Source organism: Eufriesea mexicana, unplaced genomic scaffold, assembly GCF_001483705.2.
Source record: "Eufriesea mexicana isolate 0111107269 unplaced genomic scaffold, ASM148370v2 scaffold3780, whole genome shotgun sequence".
In the NCBI taxonomy this organism is placed as follows: Eukaryota; Metazoa; Arthropoda; class Insecta; order Hymenoptera; family Apidae; genus Eufriesea; species Eufriesea mexicana.
The window spans coordinates 623,759-645,637 of NW_016911795.1; the positions used below are offsets into that span (position 1 = coordinate 623,759).

Consider the following 21,879-nt stretch of genomic DNA (forward strand, 5'->3'; position numbering starts at 1 on the left):
AACCAGAAGTCGCACGATACATAAGTAACTCATCACGATTTTAATTAGACAACCATTACTTTTGTTTACTTATCATTATGATTAAATTTAATTATCCGATAATAGAGAAAAACATAAATTGATATAATATGAATTCAGGTAAGAATATCGAAATGGGTCTGCAGACATTCTTTCATAGCTTGACGATGCGGTGAATCGAACTGTTCGATTTTAAGTGTGAAGCATCATTTGCACGACATCTAACGACGTCTTCCAAAGCGTAGGAAAACGTGATCAACATCCTGTCTTTTAACGCCGCTGTCTAGTAATGGGATGCTCTCGTGAAATCCTACAAATGACATATTGTATTAAACGTCTCTTTTTTCATTTCTTAAATATATCTCTTTCCATTTGGATATATTATAAGTATCTTAAATTAAAAAAGATCAAACCTATTATATGATTTTCTTTGTCATCAATGTAACTTTCCATTTCTGATCCAAGTTCGTATAGCCTAGAAAGAGCGGCGCACACCTTACGGATCCTTGGTGGAAGTTCGTCCAAAAAACCAGGATTGCATCGCGTTGGTAGTGCTGCTATCACATTGGTGTAGAATACCCCGATGGTTATTATTGAAAGGAGGATCATAATCGATGAACCCATTATGCTTAAAAAGAGAAATCAATAATTTTTAATACAAAGTACTCTTTTTATCCAATTGCATTAATACTATAACTATCAAACAGATGAAAATTACTAGTTTTAGACTTCTTTTTGCAATTATGAGTTGATTCTTATTTAGATAAAAACATCATTATATGTATCTTTTTATTTCAATACACATTATAAATAGGCAGTTTTAATATTAAAATATCCAAATTTTTCAAACTTTTCAAATTGTTTCAATATATTCTACGTATCTAAGAATTAATTGTTTGTTCAGATAGTTCAATGCAAAATTCATTAATAAGAAAAATTATTATTTCACAGATTAATACTAAGGATTACGTGTATATGAACACTTTGGATGCAGAGAGTTCAAGAGAAATTAAAAATAAAAAATAGATGGATTTCCAGCGACAAGAAAATTAACTTATGAAATCAATTTTCTTCCAAGTACGCCGTTAATGATTCAATGTCATGTTTTTAATGCGACGTTTTTAATATCAACGCCAACAATATCGATCTCGTGACAAAAGAACTATGCGTACCTTTTTTCTAAAAGTTAGGTAAATTATAAATTACGCAAAATAATTCTTTGATTAAATAATAGATCCAAACATTTTAGGTATATTTCTCTAATACATATTTAATATTTTAATATCAACGTTTAATTAAAAAGAAAAACAGTATATTTATAAATAACATAATTTATGAATAAAAAATTTACAATGCGAATTATTTTAGGAAGTGAAGGATGAATTGAATCTAAGAGATAAAGTTTCAAGGAAATATAATCAAGGATCAGGAACACATACAGTTTGTAGGAAAATTGTTGGGAAAGTATCGTCCAATGTTTGTCGGACCCTTGAAGAGCAAAAGGGAAGTATTGCGTTACACAAGACGGAATCGGAATATCGAGCAAATAAGGCACGCCGATTCGAATGTGATCTCAGAAGTAAGCTCAAAGTCGGGAAATCGTATTACCAGTGCTGCGTGACTGGAATGTTTAGTAGTTTTCAGTCTATTCGAACTAAATATAAAACGAACACCGCGGGAGATAAATCGAAGGAAACGGACGAACAAGGCGTGTTTCTGTCGTAGTTGATCGCCAAGAAGCTCAAGAATGCTGGCTGCTATGTACTTGTATACGACCTGTAGGATGAAAGATAGAAGATGAAAGGAAATTATCCATTAAAGAGTCACACCATTAATTTTATTTTGATTTAAAAACTTAAGAGATGTTTTCAAAATGGGAAAATGTGGAGGAAAACTAATTAGGATGTGTAAGTAAAAGTACTTGAACGATTTCATCATGGATTTGATTAATAGCAATGCTTCAAGTATGTCCTCATCAAGGTATTAGTAACGTAAAGCTGGTATCAAGAGTATTAACAATGAATCATCGGAAGTACTTGAATTCGATTACCGCGTAGATAAATATCAAGGACTTCTAGAATTTCAGACATAATGATCAAGTACTTACACGTTATCTTTGCATTCTATTACTGTTTATGGAAATACATGAAAAGATCTTACTTGAAAATATTTGTTATCTTCTTAAAAGAAAGATCAAAGAATATATCGTAGCATATATAACATTTTAACCGGTGCTCCACTATGGCATAATTCTTTATACTCTTCGTTGTGCTTTCAATGGTTCAGCGATGAAAGGAAGAAACGATATGCGTGACAGAACTTTCGGAATGGGATCTGTGAAATTGAATTTAAACCCTTTGTAGTTTTCTTCGATTTTATTCGACCAGCTTAAGCATTGTGTTTCCGAGAGTTTAGCTATACTTCAACTTAAACTTGTTCAAGAACATTCAAACGTTTCTTTTATGATAAATTGCCTTAATACATAATCATCAGCTACAAGTTCTTCCTTCAATAAAAAAAAAAAGAAAAAAGGCAACTGCAGTAAGAAATTAGGAAAAGAAGAAAAGTCACTGGACTCGTATCCTTTAAGAGGTTTTGGCAATATGTTTCGTAACAGAGGGTCAAGATGATACATTAAATAAATAATTCGGACACGCAACAATAATTAATCAACGGAATGGAATTACTTTGAATTGCTCTAGTGACCTTGTACACTCCATCTCCTGTGGCGACATCAAGAATTGTTTGTTTTTCCTTTCCACCCATCTTACTGGTTCAATTAAACCTATACTTTCGTATCTAATAATCAAACTTATTAATTGTAACATTCAAAAGGACAAACTACTGGTCATAAAGTATCTTTAATTTACAACCAACTTTTTACAACTACTGAAATAGGAACAAACTTTGTTTAATGAGAAAAATGTAATTTCGTAAAGGAAATCATTTCCACAAGTAGCATGGTTTTTATAAATTTCAATTTGCCCAATTGTTTTTATAGTTTCTTTCCAATTCCATGAAATGTAAGATTGTTAATTTACTTCACATAAAACAGTCAGCGATAATTGCATGACAAAAGAGTTATGTGATCTTTTAACAGCTGGAATAGCTTTTAATCAATTTAATCTATGAAATATTAAAAAAAAACACACGTGAACATTGTTGTAAAGAACTGAATTTTTAATGTAATTTGATATTTATAAGATACTTTTTCCCTACTTATTCAATCGAAAAATTTGTTCTACGGTACAGAAGTAAATAAAGATCTATGATGGAAGTCATGCAAGTTTTATGCTGTGGATTCAATTAAAGAGAGAAAAGTGGTTGAGACATACGAAACCGGCTGACCTAAGCTAGCGTTTACTACTTAATTTCATCAACTTTCAACGCCAATAAAATAAAACACTGTACGTTTTACGATTGCCTGTTACTTTTCAAAATAATCATGCACGTCCATACAAGATCTTAAATATTTGTAATTTATCTTAATTTAAAAAAATATTGGAAATGATATACAATTAAAGGACGTACGAAAAATAGATCTATAATTCATACCGCATTTATAACAAGAATAAAAGTGCTCAGTAGTCGACTGTTTAACTTATGATATCTATATATAACAGATAAAAATGTATAAAGGCGTGGGCACTGCGCTCGTTACGACTGAAAAACAAGTTCTTCTTCCTATCGATCTATTTACTATGATCTTCCCGTGCGCCCAAGACTTTAATTTCATCACTATTCATCCTGCACGTGTTGCCAATGAAAGATCCACGATTCTCCTTCACGTAGCATCCTCTTTCTCATAAAATTTCAGATCGAATGGAAAAACAACGGGCGTTTATCCTCTAAACACTTTAAACCGAGCAATGATTAAAATCGGAAAGAGGGAATGTGTGTAAAGGTTCATTGGGATTACTTACAAACGGGGGTTTTAGGAGGACCTATGTAAATCTTGATGAACCGAGACATCTGATGAGCAATTGCTCGACCACCCTTGTGACAGATCGATTAAGAAGCCTGGGAGATAACGCTCGAGGGATTTCAAGAGGAAATGAATTTCAGTTCTTAATCGAGTTTGTATCTGAAATATCACTGCAGTAGTTCATAGTCTGCTCTATTGTATGCTGAGAAGACTGGAACAAAATGGAGAAAGAATGGAAAATTAGGGAAGAAATTTGAAAGGTCTTTGGATGATGATTTGTAATAAACTTAATTTGAAAATTTGATGGAAGTAAGTGTAACACTGTATGTACATACTCACTGATATATAGATAGAATTAAAAAGATATATACACAAGTATTGCATAATGTGCAAGATTGAAAATAGATAGTGATCAAATATCCAATAAATTTTCAGAAAACAAATAGTATTAAGTATTAAATAAGTTTTTAGAAATATATAAAAGATAGTGAGTGATCGTGATTATTAAAGGAAGTACGAATTCGCATAACAAAGGCAGTTAGGATATAGCAGAAATAGTGGAAATATTTGGAGCAACGATGTAGAGTCTTGCAGAGAAATCGAGGAATGACATTTTTCATCGTATGATTTCTCTCCTATAAGATACCAAGGAGTTGCCTGGAATATCAGCACTGTACAAGTCATGATACGGGCACTTATGACATCTCACTTATATGCAGTTTAGCAGACTGAGTCCATCTTCCGTTTTGAATCTTCTTTTATTATTAAATTATATTTTCCTTTATGCTACGTGTTAAACTTTTCTAAAAAATTTCAACACAGATGGTGCAATTAATAAATCATTTAGAAAGTTCAAGTAAAATTGCTTATTTCTTGACTTTTGCCATTAAATATTCGTTACAAATTTTTTAATATACACTTTGTATAGATTCTGCGGCTACAGCTTTGAAACTAATTAATCCAATATCACATTTAATCTAATATTGCCAGTGTTCAAAAATGAATGAACACTGGCAGTATGGGATTAGGCAGATTTATGAAAGATTGTTGTAATATAATGTTTAATAAGGAATTATGCTTAAACCATGTGAATTTAAAGTTTTAATCGTTGTAATCTAAAAGTTCAGGGTAGGTACGCTTACGGGGAAATTGAATATTAAATTTCCTCGGAAAATCCCATTGTAAAACAGAACTCATAGGGAGGAAGTTATAATTTGTGTGCATCCGTCCGATTTTTAAGACCACTATGAGATGACTTCTACGTGTCAAAGAATATCTTCATAATCGTGAAAGATTCGACCGTGTGAGAACTTTGTATGGGATTTATTTAAAACTCACGACATGCATAATGACATTTCTCGTAAAACATATTCTCCTTTGCAATGCGATGAAAAGAAAAAATGGAGATAATGGAAATCTGTATAGTGGAATTATATGATTTTATAAATTTGCTCGTATCAAGAACATTTTTATTTTACTTCGTTACAATATCTAACACTACAAAAGTTGCAATGGTTTAAAGAGCATTAAATTTCTATCATTTGTCTTCCTCATCAGGGATAAGAAGGGAGATAAGAGATAAATTATGAATTGGAAAATGTTCGTTGAACATATGTGTCTGCGATAATTCAAAATAATAGTAAATTATAAATTATATATAATTATATATAAATTATCTAATATGAAATAGATAAAGGATAAAAAGACTACGAGATATATTAACATTGCTTTCGATGAACAAACATTTCACAAATATGCGTTCAGTCTTCCTCCGCATCTTTTATAAAGACAAACTACGGTGCAAACTATTCCTTGAGATAGACTAAATAAATATTTCACAAACGCTGTCGACCAAAATTAATGTTTGCATTTGGAACGAGCTCACTTTTTATCTGTCAAATAAAAATTGATTCGTGCATGGGGGTGTAGCTTCGAGTGCAATTTACGTAACTCCAGGACCAGAAATTACAGAAGTTGTGATATTAAGGCAATGAACATGTTAAAATATTTAAGAGATAGTACGACAATTTCGTGCAGTAAAATCTGCATGAAAGAGACACGTGAAACACCTAACAGAATTTTTAATATAAAATTGAATCAAAGTTTTAAAAGATTAATAAAAAGCAAGCTTGGAACTTGAATGTGGAGCTTAAAGGAAAACCATTTCGTAACTCAATTTAAAAAATTCATTACAAAGCTTAACTAGGGTTGGATAGTGAGACGTGACAAGTTTTCTTATGCAACAAGTAACAAGCGTCAAGGCTCGATGAGATACCTCGCCCAAACTTTCTGTCACGTTTGGCGATGAGAAAATATCCTCTTTTCGAGTCTGCTCTAAAAGAATGTCGATATCCTGATTTCAGATTTAATTTTGCGGTATTAGATAGAACGAGTATCGGGTATTTGGGAGCAAGAATACTACTCACCTGTTGCCTGTTCACAAACACAGAAGTCCAAGATATTACACGACTGTCACAGAAACTGCGAAGGGGATGGTCCTTCTGGATGCTGGCTCACTGGACACTTCGTGACAAATGGAGAATATAAGGAAAGGTGGTTGGTGGTAAGATCCAAGGCAACGATGATAGTGGCGACATTCGCGAGGGATCAGCCCTTAAATATGTACGCGCCGTTTCCTTGGCCATGCGCGTTTCAATAAGGCGCCAGGCGAAATCGCACGCATATCACACCCTCTCATACTACGGTTGATGTACATTTTCAATTTTCCTGTCGACATACTGAATAAAAGTTTCATGAAAATGCTGGTGGTTGCGCAATACAGGGGGTCTTTTCTTACTCAACCCCCTTCGTTCCAGCCTGTTTTCTTACTTGAACGCGCAGCTTGTAAACGAGATTTTTAACGATCAAATAGTTGTTCTGAATGACAGAACTTTGGAGACAAGAGGCGTCTTATCAACTCTTGATTAGATCTGCTTGCATCCTTACTGCTTCTTACGGGATTTCTTCTTTTTCGCAATTTCATATTGCCTCATTAAAAATGCTTATAAACAATACTTCAACTTCTGGTACTACCTGCAAAATATATTTTATATTAAAGGTACTTCTTACTGCATTTCCCTTGATCTTTTATTTTACTTTAATTTTTAAATGGTTTTTGTTTTTACTGAACCTGTTGATATTTTATTTCACCATTGATCAAGACTATTGAGTAACTTACGAAGAGGTAATAAATTTAACGAGGTGATAAAAGTCGTAAAAATTACAGGGCAATAAAACAATAGAAGGAATTAGTGGAACTTTATGAGTTGTCATAGAATTTTAATATTCTCTTTTCTAAATTACCTTTCCTTATTTTCTCTCTACCTTTCAAGGATATTGTTTCATTCTTAGAATATGAGAGAGACGTATTAGAAAGAGTTACCCCAAATTTTGGACGTGCACCGAAAAAGCAACAGGTCCATTTGTACTGCAAAATTTGTATTCTATGCTTGTTTCTTCTCACATTTGTATACAACTTCGTTTCTTTGTACGTGATTCCGTGTTTTCCTTTTATATTTTTGAAGAAATTTTCTTCGTTTCTCACTTGAAGTTCATACTACAAAGTTAAAAAATTAATTACATTAATACATGAAATTTTCTTATTTTAAGGGTGGAATTATTTAAACAAGGAAATCATTAATCGTAAATCATTCAATTGTATGTTATAAAATAACTTTATAGGTAATATACTGGTATTATTAAAAGTTGTCACATGCATTTGATATCTCTTTTGTTAATACCTGATGTAACAACATATGTAATGGAAGAAAGAAGAAAGTACAAAACGTTTGCCATAAGTAATTTAATAGTTCTGAAGAAAATAATCTGAAACAAAAGAAATATTTATTTTCCTAGCAATCAGGATGTTTATACAGCCTTTTACATGTCCGGACAGATTCCATCCTTCAACAATTTTCCAATGTGTTAGACAGTCGAGGTAGAATTCGAATCAAAGAACGAGGACCACCGAAGCAAGAAATATGAAATGAAGTCTGTCCGCTTCTATGGTCATTGTCTTCGGAGAAAACGAATTTTTTAGAAGAATGATTTTATACGACATGGCTAATGACAGTCATCCTCAAGATAAAAATTACGGTCGTTAATTGTAAAATGCATTACAATAAAAAATACACTTAACTTTAAAAATTTTAGAAGATTGATTTAAGAAACGGAATAAGACATTGTTGAATAAAATCTCAAAGTGGGAATCTTATTCAATGGATTTTAATTTATTAACCATGTTTCTTTTTTAAATTAAATGCAACGACCCTTGGATCAAGATTCATTTAGGAAGTAGATAGGTCACGTGACTACGTCATTTTAACATATCAACCAACTGGAATATAACAGCGACAATTCTCAGTTTCAATAGATGTATCGATCGTGTTGCAAGACTCTGTGATTTCTTTGCCAAGTTGAGCGTTATTTTCAACAAGTGTAGTTATTATTTGAGTTCCGTTTAACACTTGGGGTTGACTCTCAAAGAGTTTAAATTTAATCATGATGGATTACTTTTGTAATAATACTCAGGGAGTTTAAGCGGAGATACCTTAAATTCTTTTGATTCAACTGTGAGAGGTTACAGTTTGTGAAACGTGAAGTTAAGAACGTACAAAGACGTCGGTTCCCTTGGTCCTCAATAACAGTTGCGTTAACGAAGTAATAATATACAGAAATTTTCGCGTTATCCTCCCACACGGTCAACTTCTGAAGTTTTGTTTAGCATTAAATATTAGTCTACGACAATCCTGAATTTCCTTGATAGTACAAGATTAAATGTACAAAATCGTATCGCAATAAAAGAGCCTAATTTTTTGCTCTGAGTATCGGCAAATATTTTCCCTTTCGCTGTTAATTATGTTCGTGACCGACGAGCCTGTTAAGATAAGAAAAAAGCCACAGTAAAAAAAGTGTTATTTATTTAATAGAAGGCGATAACATTTATTTAATACACGGTATTATTCAATTACCTGAATAAGTGATCGTTAATTGTACAATTATAATTGCCTGCATTACGAAATTTGTCATAAATTCGAATTCAGTGCGACATTTGATGAAACATATTCTTTGGCTTTGGTATAGTTAAAATTGTGTGCTGAAACATATTTTAATATCATTAATATAACATATCGATGCATAAATGTACACCTGTGGATACAACGAACATTATTGTATCGTACAAGGAATATATATGTAGTTTTAACACAGAGGGAAAATTTTGTCATATTATAGTCTATCATTTTTTTCAAAATGCGGAACCTCAGTGAGAATTTATGAAATACATACACTCGATCAAGAAATTAAGGAGGAGTTACTTTCGGCTGACCTACAATTTGATAGAATCCCATCAAAATCTGAAGGTGGAGGATTCTATGATTAGATAAGATATTGGTCTTCCCATAATATAGCCGGCCTCTTGTCAGGGTAATGTTTGCTCAAGAAGAATTGCACGAAAGACGTGTTTATCTGTTTATTCCTTTAGTTGGACATTCCGCAAAATAATTAAGGTATCACGTGCACGAAAGTTTTGTAACGTGGTTTACAGCATATTTCCAACAATCCTTCCAATTTAAAAAATAAAAGTTTACTAAGGTGAACCGTGAGTGGATTCATTTTCAAAGCGGATATATAAGTGTTGTACGTTCTGCATCGATACCGATTACGTCTCAGATCTCCAGCACAATGAGTTTTCCGACATTAATCAGCAATTCGAAGGATCTGCAAAACAATGATGGGTTAGGTAAATATTGATTGTATAATTCCTGCTTTTAAAATTCAGATTATATTAATATATTGACAATCGATAACGGGAATTGTCAATTTTCATACGACATGCGTCGACGACCGGAAACAAAAAATTGCGTTTTCAAGCATGCATATTTTTTCTTTATTACTTTCCGGATAACGATATTTATAATCTGTGTGCTAAACTATTACACGAAGATAGCTGATTTGCTATACGTATTTTAGAGCGACTAAAATTACTAATTCCACAATTTTCATAAGGTTTTAACCGATGTCAATGTGTTAAATGGAAAAATACCCTGCTGGCTTCATTTGAATAAAAGTTCTATAATGTCTTTAACGAGTCTTCGATAAAGGAAAATGAGACCAAGGAACCACCATTTTTATCATCATAAAGTTCCTATCGCGGTAGAACTAATTTTCTCTGGAACTGAGGTGTTTTTTCTAATAACTGACGTTCATATTTGCGACACGTTTTATCAGTAATTAGATTTCTGGGAGTTGGAACATTTTCGCTTACAGGTGCGATTAATGTCGACGTGGTAGGTGTAAGAGTTCCCGTTCCATGAACGTCGAAATTTCATTGTTAAGGAAGTCTACGGATAATACCCATTACTTTGATCAAATTATCTGACGCAGCTGCTATTTTCCAGATGCATTCGCAGCTACTAAATGTTGACGTATAATTAAATGTGCAGAGAGGAAAATGAAAGAGAGAAGAAATTCCTATATGGAAGCCGTAGTAAACAAAATTGTATAATACTTAATCGAACGAAAAAGATCGCATGTCGATCATTACGCATTCATTGTGTCAGATTATGATACGAAAAACATGAATGTTTAAATTGGATATTTTTGGGTCACATATTTATTTAATTTCGTGTAATTATTTAAGCTATTATATAAATATATAATATTAACTATAAAATTTTTAGTTTCTTAATTTTAATACTTCTGAATATATTTTTCCAATTTTAATATATTTTTAATCCTTAAACGATTTAACTTTCAAATTAATAATTCTTTTATTTAACAAATTTTTTACGAATTCAAAAAGATACGTTGGATTCTTTTGCGCGCAAAATACAATACTTTTTCATATAATCTGACACTCATTATTTACCCCTGCCTACATAATTATCGTGATTTATAGTTTGCACATATACTCTATTTATTTTGTTCAACTATATATGTTACTAACACGTTTGTCAAAAATTCATTATCTTTTTTGTTATTATTTTTCGAGTTTTATCCATAATTTTCTCTTAGGGTCTTGGAACGTTATAAGTTCCTTTAGAAACTTATGTTGCATCGGTAAATCCATTTCGAAAAACGAACAAGTTATAACAATCTAAGAAGAAAGAAAGATATGTTAAGGTTTATCATACGATAAGCAAAGTGAAAGTAAAATTTCGATGTGTACGGTGGCGCTAGTAACGAAGTATTAAAATTGTTTTCACACGATACTCGTAATTCACGATACACACGGAAACACAGACACTTAGAAGACATGTAAAAGGGGCGCGTATAGCATAGGAAATTACTATGAACTTGGTACCGGCGACTTGTAATGAATTATTCATTGGTGAAGGTAAAAAATATCGGTAAGACAGCAGTTTCAACGCGGGACTTTTAAATATTCATGAAATATAATCACATGACGCAGATTATAGAAGTCAATGTTACCTTAATACATCGCAATGGAATCTTCATGCGATTAAGTTTACGGAAGGGCGCCAAATTGTCACAAATTATATTTTTGCATATTTACTCTAACAATAAGTTTTACACCTGTTATAAGAAATACTGTATGAAAATTAATTGATAACTATTTTAACAAAATGTTCTATTTACCTTTGAGAAGAATTTATCCCTAGGGATTGTATCATGGCGCTTAACCTGCTTAATTTCAACAAGTGTAAAACGACTGTTTTCCCTTCTATAATGTTTATTGGTTAACCGGTACCTACATAGTCAAGTTCATCTATAAAAAGCGACATCTTTGTTCTTAAAACTTACAGTTAAATTTTTCAATAAAATTTATTGGTTAATAATTACATATTATTTACGAATAATTTTTTTCCTCAATTTTATGAGCCCTATTTACAAACAATACATAAAACTAAAGAGTACATACTATTATAGAGGTGGTTTGAAACAGCAGGGTCCAAAGTTCCTTAACCTTTTAACGCGTTCCTTAACCCTGAACGCGTAGTAAAATGATTAACTTTTATTATATGTATGTAGTCTGTGTTCGAGAATAATAGAATTAATTATTTTGTACCTCATAAGATGTCAATGATTTATTTCCAAAGCATCAATCTTCAATGAAAGAAGTACTAAACTTGTGTATTCAGAAAGTCTAATGTAAGGGATAAAACACCGATAGATGGCACCCTTTCTCAATTCTAATTTCCTTTTAGATCTGTATTAACATTTATCGATATCGTATAATATAGTTCATATTAATTTTTTAGCGTTCCGGTCTTGTTCCTTATTAAAGAAAGTATTTCTTAAAAGAAGATTTTGTAATACCTCTTTCCATAGATTACATCGTTAATCCTCATCACATTCCCTGTCCGAAGTATGATGAAGCTTATAAAGAATCTCTAGAGAATCCAGAAAAATTTTGGGGAGAGGTTGCACAGTGCGTAGATTGGAGTAAACCGTGGACAAAAGTATTGGATAATAGTAAACAACCGTTTACAAAATGGTAAGCATTTACTTTTTATAAAACTTTCACATTTAATGTAAATTTAATTTAATATTTAATTTGAATTCTTTGAAATCTTTAAGAATCTATATCAGTATTTAATATTTATCATTGTATAATAAAAAGTGAAAGAAAGTAATATGTTGTGTTTATTTTATAGGTTCATTGGTGGAGAATTGAATGCCTGTTACAATGCGGTAGATCGTCACGTTTACGCCGGAAACGGAAATAAAACAGCGTTGATTTACGACAGTCCTCAAACATCAACGATTCGAAAAGTAACTTATAATGAGCTTTTAGAAACAACATCCTTATTAGCTGGTGCACTAGCTGATATGGGTGTAGGCAAGGGTGACGTAGTGATTATCTATATGCCATTAATTCCTGAAACCATAATGGCGATTTTAGCAACTACGCGACTTGGCGCGGTTCACTCTGTTGTATTTGGCGGTAAAAATATTTCAAAATTCATAAAAGTAATACACTACAATATATATTAATTGAAATTGGTACATACTAAAATTTAAAACGTTGCAAACTGAAAGAGATTTTAAATCATAACATTAAGCTATTTAAAAGAATAATGACAAAGAATTATATTTATTTTAGGATTTGCTGCGAATGAATTGGCTACCAGAATAAATCATGCAAAACCAAAAGTAATAATTGCAGCCAGTTGTGGTTTAGAACCATCCAAAATTATTCAGTACGAATTTTTATATTCTCTGAAATTATAGTACATTGCAAAAATCCATAATTATACACATTTTATACTATGCGTAGGTATACTGTTATGTTGAATGGCGCTATGAACCTCATTTCTGTAAAAAAACCAAAATGCATTATATTTCAAAGAAAAAACATCTGGCAGAGTCCTCTTTTAGAAGATCAGTTCGATTGGGATGATGTAATAAAGAGGTCGAAACCTCATTCGTGTCAACCAGTTGAGGCAAATGCGCCTTTATATATTTTATATACTTCAGGAACAACAGGTAACTTCCTGGTATTTACATTATAACAGGAATATCACAATAAAATTAAGTATATTAAATTTATGAAATAAGTAATTTACAATACTGAAAGATGTAAAATTTATCGTTGCAGTATAATAGAGAATTTGCCTTTCTTTTCACATATTATACCGGAATATGTGTTTCGTGTAACTATTTTGAATTGTTTCCGAGGCATTATTCCATCGAAACTCATTAACTTTCAAATTTGAATTATACGATGTGAATTTCACTCGCCGTGAAACTTTGTATCAAATGTATATAAAAATTCTTATTACGCTTCGCAAAAGTCATTAAACAGTTAAATAGGCAGGCGTGACGTACTTTTAATTATATGCGCGGTTACTGATTGTAAGGACGTTTCAAAGGAAATATTCGTTCAGAATAACAAATACAAAGACTTCACAGTGAAAATAGAAGCAATAAAATTTACTTCACAAAAAGTATTACCTCAAATAAACTATCTTACTAAAGGTCAACCGAAAGGAATTTTGAGGACAGTCGCAGGACATCTCATTGCTGTTTGTTGGACGATGAAAACTGTTTATGGTATGGATAAGGACTCCGTTTGGTGGGTAGCCTCGGATTTGGGCTGGGTCGTTGGACATTCTTATATTTGTTATGGCCCACTAATCTATGGTTCGACCAGTATAATGTATGAAGGAAAACCTGATAGAACACCAGATGCAGCTCAATATTTCAGGTTTAAATATATAACATGAATTATGATCAGTTAATATCAAAATACAAATCTTATTCCATTATTAATTTGCTTGAAATGAAACGTTTCACTCATTCAGCTATCTGATATATTAGACCACATAAAACGTTTGTCTCTTTGTAGGCTAATCGATCAACACAGCGTGAACGCATTATTTTGTGTACCTACCGCACTTCGCGTTATAAGACGTGCCGATCCAGATTTATTATTGGGTCGAAAATACTCTATGAAGTCGTATGTATTTTTATAAAATGATATATAATGAAAGTTCATTAAAATATGTTTACTTTTTTAGTTTGAAAACTGTATTCGTGGCTGGAGAATTCTGTGACTATGAAACGAAAACATGGGCAGAAAAAGCGTTTAAGGTACCAATTTTAAATAATTGGTGGCAATCGGAAACAGGTCACCCTATTACAGCATTGTGTTTGGGATACGGACATAATTCTAGTTTACCAAGATACAGTACCGGTCTCCCAATTCCTGGTTATCATAGTAAGCTTAATACTTCATTATGATAATGCGTGTTTAAATAAAGTTTTGTACAAACAAAATTTGCATATCACCTAGTTGACATTTTACGGGAAAACAGTTGCAAGGCAGAAGCTCATGAATTAGGTAGAATTGCAATAAAGTTACCATTACCACCTGGTTGCCTGTCAACACTCTATGAAGACGATAAGAAATTCGAAGAAGTATATTTCTCCAGATATCCGGTAAGTCTTATTTATGATATCAGGAGCTTTTGATCTTACTCTTGTATTTAAAAAATATGTTGACAAAATTTCCTGAAAATGATTTAATTTATGAGAAAATAGGGATACTATGATACGATGGATGTTGGCTATAAAGACGAATTCGGATACGTTTATGTGATGGCACGTGATGATGACGTTATCAACGTTGCTGGTCATAGATTATCCACGTCTGCCCTGGAAGACGTTGTCTTGGCTCACCCCGACATTGTAGACGCCGCCGTAATCGGCGTACCAGATCCGACTAAAGGAGAAGTACCTTTGTGTCTTTATATAATGAAACAAGGCAAATATCCAATGCAAATATTTTACACTTCATTGTTTGAATACGTGAAAACCATCATATTTATCTTTGCATACAGATTCAACGAAAAATGAGAGACAAATTAATGAAGAACTAGTAGCACGAGTAAGAAACTTAATTGGTCCCATTGCGTCTTTTAGAATAGCTGCCACTGTGAGAGCACTGCCTCGAACACGTTCAGGAAAAATAATCCGTAAATCTATCGCAAATTTAGCTCGTTCTAAACTAGTTAAGGTAAATGTAATCATTTCTATCGGAAAATTAATGAAAATTTATTCTATTGCATATTGAAGTTTATAAATATGAAAAAGATGAAAAATTTCTATATCAATGAAAAGTAAATATATATTGGAACGAAGAATGAAAATTCCCACATTTTTGTACAAGATAAGAGTATGTTATTTATTCATTCATTATTTGCCAATGTAAAATATCTGTTCATTTTTTTCAGATTTCAAGTACAATAGAAGATGCATCAGTATATATTGAGATCAAAGAAGTACTTCAAAAACTTGGTTACGCCAAATTAGCACCAGATCCTCAATGATAAGTGTAATTAAGCTTTTACCATTTTTATTATAAACGTTTTAATAATCATATATAAAATGTAATAAACCTACGTACGAAAAGATCGATTCAATAATTATTTCTGCCAAATGCAAAGAATAGTAGAGTTCAACATCATAAATAACAAATGAAGTTGAAATCTAAGCAACCTATATAGTCTCACTCACCGTTAGGTCTTTGCTGCAATTATAATTTTCATTAAATAGCAAATATAATGTATTTTCAATTATAAAAAATCTAACTAGAACTGATTTTTCAAATTGTTCTAATATTATAAAAGAAAAGAAAACAAAAAACTAGTCCTATAAAATTCGTCACCTTCGATGTAGAACGTAATGTATTCCATGCTACCATTTCTACTTTGTATTACTAAAATTATGGTAAATAAGAGAAAAGAAAAATGTATTAGCATTTTTGTTTAATGTTTCGACTGTAATAATATTAACAATTTAAAAAATGTAACAACCATAAAACAAACGTTGCCGATCAATTTATAGAAATAAAATTAATTGCTTTTGAAATATGTTTTGTTAGTAAACAGATTTGATACAGAACGTGAAATAAAATATAATAAACGTAAAAAGTAAAAAGAATAGGACAAAAGATATAGATGTTTAGTATCCATAGAAACTAGCAGCAAAGAAAAAAAGAAGCAATAATACATGTAAAGAAAGCACTCACAAAATGTCTGCTTTGAAAATTCTCTATATTAACTTCCTTTCGATTAAATCTCGACATTAATTTTCTTTTATCGCATATAACACTATAAATCATCGAAACTTTTTTCTGAAAAAGCACAGTGTAAGAATATCTGGTGTTATAGACACGTAGTACATCGATACAATACACGAACCTTGGCGCTGTCAAACACCAATCATATTAACAGAAACAGTACGTGCAAGAAAAAGCAAATCAACCATACACATGAAACCTCTTATCAAAATTAGTAGAGCACATTTTTGTTGCAAATTTGTTTTTAATGACAATGTAATAAGAAACAGTATAATAATAGTAATAATAATATTAATTTTATAATTATAAATTGTCGTGTAACACTATCTGGCTGATTTAATAAATTTCTGTTTTTTTTTTTTTCATTCCTTCACTTCTTACCACCAATTTAATAATAATTATTCAATAATCATTATAATAATATTAATATTTTTCCTTAGTTTTTATCTCGTAATCGGTATCCTCTTCTTTTACGTTCATTAATGTCTCGCACCTCAGAAGAATAAAAATATCGTGTTTTACAATATTAAGGAGACACTGTTCGTCATTTGATCATTAATTCATTTGTAATGAACTCAACATGAGTGCTGTCGTTCGGCTTACCTAGTTAGAAGGAACACGCGCTCTTGAGTTTTTTTTAGTGGTTTTGTCTCCTTATCTATATAATCAAATCTATTTGCTTTTTTATTTCAGGTTATAAATACCCACCCTCCCCCCGTAACCCCAAACCCCGACCCAACTGTCTGTGCATACGATGTATGTGCTTTTCTTTGATGTAGAACTTTTTTTGCTTCTTGTGTAAGATGAGTGTATGTTACATTAACAGTAGTTCGCGAGTAATCACGCTAGTTCCGTTTTTTTCTCGTGCGTACTGTATTCGGCTTGCGTCTTTTGCGTATTCTTCGTTATCAAAGTTGATTATTATCCCAATCTGTGGTCACAGTTGAGCAACTTTACTCCACCACTTTCAGCACCTTGCCAATTGCAATAGTCTTATCTGAAAATTGCAAAATCAAACCGGTTAAAAGTTGATCATTGATAGGAAGACATGTAATCAGCTTAAAGTTAAAATATATCAATTTTATTCAATAATTAATGATAAAAACTTACTTTCATCCCTAAGGGTGAAACGTCCCATCTGTGGAAACAGTTTAAATTTTTCAAGGCATATGACACCTGCACATTCGATTCTCATTATTGCAACTTGATCCTGTTTGACAAACCTTGGCCTGGTTTTACTTTTATCGCCGGTTTTTTTATCGACCAAACAGATCAATGCTTTTACTCTAACTTCTTCTGCGGCACAATGAATATGCATTACAGCACTATAACCAGCACAAATAATGCTCTTATGCTCCAAAATTACAACTTGAGCGTCAAACACTTTTCCTGTTTTTATCGGATTGTTACTGTCACACAGAACAAATCCAGGACTTACGTCTTCTTCTTCGATACCTTTTAACTTGATCTTTACATTTTCTCCAGGTCCAACTGATGTTACTTCTTCATCATCCGACCACAATTGATCTACCGTCACTGCCGTCTAATAAAATATAATGAAACATAAGTTATGATTGAATAATATTCAAAGAAATATATATTAAAATAAAGAATGTATACCCTGTTTGGCATAACCAATAACGACTGTCCTTTCTTTGCTTCTCCAGCTTCGACCTTTCCCATTACCACTGTTCCCATATCCTTATACTTATCAACGATTGGCATAATGAAAGGTCCGTTATTTTTACGATTAAGTGAGGGTAGAGAATCTATGAAAGATATGAATGGTGGACCAGTGTACCACGTACAAAGGTGTTCTGGTATTGGATCTTTCAAACCATATCCAAGTTGCCCTGAGACTGGCATAAATGTCAGATCCTTTGCAGGATTGAATCCCAGTTTACGAAGGTATGGCAGTATTTTGTCCCTAAAGAATAAAATAATTAGTTTACTATTATAAAGGAGTATTAATATCCCAAGTTTTATACAACAAACCTGCACTCATTGTATCTTCTTTCATCCCATTCTACAGTTGGATCGTCCATTTTATTTACTAGCACAACCAGATGTTTAACACCAGCAGTTTTAGCCAGCATAGCATGTTCTCTCGTTTGACCGCCTCTATCGAAACCAGTTTCGAATTCCCCTTTTCGCGCGGAAATAACTAATACCGCAAGATCAGCTTGTGCCGCGCCACCAATCATATTAGGTACAAAACTCTTATGACCAGGTGCATCTAAAATTGTGAAATGCTTTCGTTCAGTTTCAAAGTACGCTCTACCGACTTCCACCGTTTTTCCTTTTTCTCGTTCCTCTTGATTTGTATCTAGAGCCCAACTCAAGTACCACGTTTCTCTACTTCTTTCTTTTGCTTCTCTTTCATATTTTTCTAAAGTTCTTTTATCAACCATTCCCGTTAATGCCATAATTTGACCTCCAATTGTTGATTTTCCTGCATCTGTAGTACAAATAAAAAAATGATTAATGTTTATTCAAACTTATTTTTATTTATTTTTTCTTTACCTTTTCATAGAATCAGTACATACCAACATGTCCTATAAAAACAACATTAACATGTTCCTTTTTACTTTTAGTATCCTCTGTTACTTTAACAGGCTTTTTCTTAGGTACTTTAACAACCATTTCTTCATCTTCTTCATTTTCAGCCTAAAAACAGTCCAAATAAACAAAGTCAAATGTAATTAATAAACAAAGTGATAAATATTTAATTATTTATTCAAAGGTGTTTTCTAAGCAATTCTTTTCTAAATTTCCAACAAAATATAATTTATATTGCATTTATTTTCGAAAAAGTACTATTTTTTGCAATATAGTATATATTTTTTTCTATTGTTGTTAGAAACAATAACAGAAATAAATCTATATCACAATAAAATTTAAATAAACGAAAGTTTTTAAAAAGTACCTAGTACATATGTTAAGTTATTTATAAAAGCTTTAGCATACTTCTTCATTTTCAGGAGTTAAGAGAGGATCACCATCTACTGCTGCTTCTTCCCATGAATCAGCTGGTTGATGTTCAGGGCTACTATTTATTTGATCAGTAACATTCGGAGGTGGTGCCCCTCCTCCAGCAGGTGGTTCTTCTACACGACTACCCACTGGATCTAATAGAACCTCTGGTGTAGTATTGCCTGCAATAAACATACACAAAGTTTAAATAAATGTAAAATTTTTTGACTAAAATAAAAATAAAAATATGTTTACTTATTCTTAACAAGTTAGAAAAACATTAAAAATGTTTTTTATACTTCACACTATTTCTATAAAATATTCCATATCATTTTACACAATTAACTTTCCATTTTCATTAATGTTAATGGAACACCTAATATAGTAAGTTGTTGTCATTGCTAATACTTATTTATTTATTGATCACAAAAATAATACATTTTTTTGAAAAAATACTTGAAACAAAATCAAAATATAATACTTTATTGAAATCTAAAGTTTGCAAAATATTTTAAAATTGATTGTATTGAAAATAGCATTTTAGAATTTATATCTTATTTAATAATTATCAAAACTTCTTTTTTATCCAAATGTAAATAAATCAATAAATTTACTAATAAAATACATTCATAAATAATATAGGATTATGTTAATCAAGATATTTTTTTAAGTTCATCATTAATATTTTGTTACTATACATAATACCTTTTCTTATCTATCCGAGGTATTTTTATTGATGAAGTATTAGAATTGGTACATAAATGTTTTGATTAGTAGCAATTTCATTACATAGGAAAAAGTCATTATACTATACATAGGTAACTCATTTTCATGCCCTTGATGGCATGAATAAATGCTGTGAATTTAGTATTAGTTTAAGCATTGCACAATATTGGGTTAATGTTAAACATATATGTATCATGCCTAAACATTTTACATTTACATTTGTCCTTTTTCCAAAAGCATGTTAGTAATGACAACTTACAATGGGAGTATAGACATTATTCTAAATCTAAAGATCATCTGTCAACTTATATTCTATATTAACAAATATATAAATGGTCAAAACTAGTATGCGAGTTAAGTATTGGGGGTTAGCCGCAACAGTTATATTACAGATGACTTATAATAATAATAAGCTTAATGCTAACTCTTTATGTTAAAACCCTGTAAATTGTTTAAAAAGACATAATTCATGGTTAATCGAGTTTTATCTCAAGACTAACCATGATGTATTTCAGGAGGCATAGAAGTGGTTACAGTATTCATCATGACATCGACATTGCAGGAACTGTCGGCCGTATTACTGTTCCGCGATGAAGAATTAATGCAGAAGGAAGGCACGAATTCCGCAGCATTTACGTTCAGGGTAGAAAATTTACTTTCGATGGACTTATCCTGTGGTGGAGCGATGTCTCCGTTATCCGCCTGCTGTTCCCATGAATCTGGTGCTACACTGTTCGCCATATTTATTAGAGTTCAGTAGTCAAGCCGGCCTTGTAGATTAATCGAATACGGAAATCACGCTACGCTACGTGCAGGATTTCGATTAAACCGCAATTACAATTGGGACGGGGTTTAAAAAAATAATTATTTATGATATCCGCGCACACCGTACACGCGTATCGGTACTCCGCGTGCGACCCCCGTGGTCTGTTTCGTTGTTCTACTTCGCCGGAACTGCAAACATCAAAACACCAACTTTCAACTCGAGAACGTTCCGTCGTTTTACCGCATTCAACCGAATTACCGTCGCCACAAATCGACAAGAAATAAGTGGCACGTACTACGCCAGCACAACAAATGACGTTCTAATTTTTAAGTTCGATTTTGCTAAAATATCTCTAGTCACGCGATAATGTTGGTACTACGAAATTCCATTCTTAGCGTATCCAAAAAGTATCATAATAAGGTGGAAGTTTCCACAAAAATATATAGGAAAAGAAACATCTCCTTTTTACGACACTGCATTTTGCTGGAAAAATAAAGACTTTTTCATATATTTTAATTTCAAGACAATATAGTTTAATTTTACAATGTGACATCAAAATTAAGTTACTTATGTGCGGTGTACGCACGCATATACATATATATATATATATATGTATACGTATACGTGTAAATTTTCTTATCAACTTATGAGTAATCGACACATTTATGTTATAAAAAATAATATTTAATCTTTTATTTTTAAACTAGAAAAATATTTTTATTAAAAAGATTCTGTTTTTTATATTTCTTAGTCATTTTTTATTCACAATAAAAATATTCTTTTTTACCATTTATATTTTTTATCATACATAAATATATATAAATATATATATATATATATACACACACACACACACACACATATATATATATATATTTATTAGTTTTTATATATTTATCTTTAAAAGTAAAATGTATAATAGAG

At 31.7% G+C, this 21,879-nt stretch overlaps 3 protein-coding genes across 5 annotated transcripts; 1 reads left to right on the top strand and 2 right to left on the bottom strand.

Moving 5' to 3' along the window:
* Positions 1 to 163: 163 nt before the first annotated feature.
* On the bottom strand, positions 164 to 6,839 carry Ms (neuropeptide receptor myosuppressin). The gene is made up of 4 exons (XM_017905364.1): positions 6,773 to 6,839; positions 6,370 to 6,681; positions 432 to 646; positions 164 to 328 (listed from the first exon to the last, which is right to left on the bottom strand). Exons 3-4 carry the CDS (start codon positions 640 to 642, stop codon positions 240 to 242), a joined length of 300 nt encoding a protein of 99 aa, XP_017760853.1. The 5' UTR covers positions 643 to 646; positions 6,370 to 6,681; positions 6,773 to 6,839; the 3' UTR covers positions 164 to 239.
* On the top strand, positions 1,974 to 15,738 carry LOC108551141 (acyl-CoA synthetase short-chain family member 3, mitochondrial). Its single transcript, XM_017905182.1, has 14 exons — positions 1,974 to 2,027; positions 6,327 to 6,506; positions 9,527 to 9,683; positions 12,236 to 12,401; positions 12,562 to 12,851; positions 13,011 to 13,107; positions 13,185 to 13,393; positions 13,886 to 14,114; positions 14,256 to 14,366; positions 14,428 to 14,627; positions 14,703 to 14,848; positions 14,951 to 15,173; positions 15,250 to 15,425; positions 15,643 to 15,738. The coding sequence occupies exons 1-14, from the start codon at positions 1,974 to 1,976 to the stop codon at positions 15,736 to 15,738; spliced, it is 2,334 nt and encodes a 777-aa protein (XP_017760671.1).
* A 1,048-nt stretch (positions 15,739 to 16,786) lies between these two features.
* Positions 16,787 to 21,313, bottom strand: eRF3 (eukaryotic translation release factor 3). Of its 3 annotated transcripts, XM_017905209.1 has the most exons (8): positions 21,214 to 21,307; positions 20,690 to 21,143; positions 19,458 to 19,645; positions 19,037 to 19,157; positions 18,486 to 18,948; positions 18,111 to 18,417; positions 17,601 to 18,033; positions 17,444 to 17,487 (listed from the first exon to the last, which is right to left on the bottom strand). In XM_017905209.1, the coding sequence occupies exons 2-8, from the start codon at positions 20,928 to 20,930 to the stop codon at positions 17,444 to 17,446; spliced, it is 1,797 nt and encodes a 598-aa protein (XP_017760698.1). In that variant the 5' UTR covers positions 20,931 to 21,143; positions 21,214 to 21,307. The 3 variants fall into 3 exon arrangements, with proteins under 3 accessions (XP_017760699.1, XP_017760697.1, XP_017760698.1); XM_017905210.1 differs by having other exon boundaries at positions 16,787 to 17,487; positions 20,846 to 21,313; XM_017905208.1 differs by lacking the exon at positions 21,214 to 21,307 and having other exon boundaries at positions 16,790 to 17,487; positions 20,690 to 20,930.
* Positions 21,314 to 21,879: the final 566 nt, after the last annotated feature.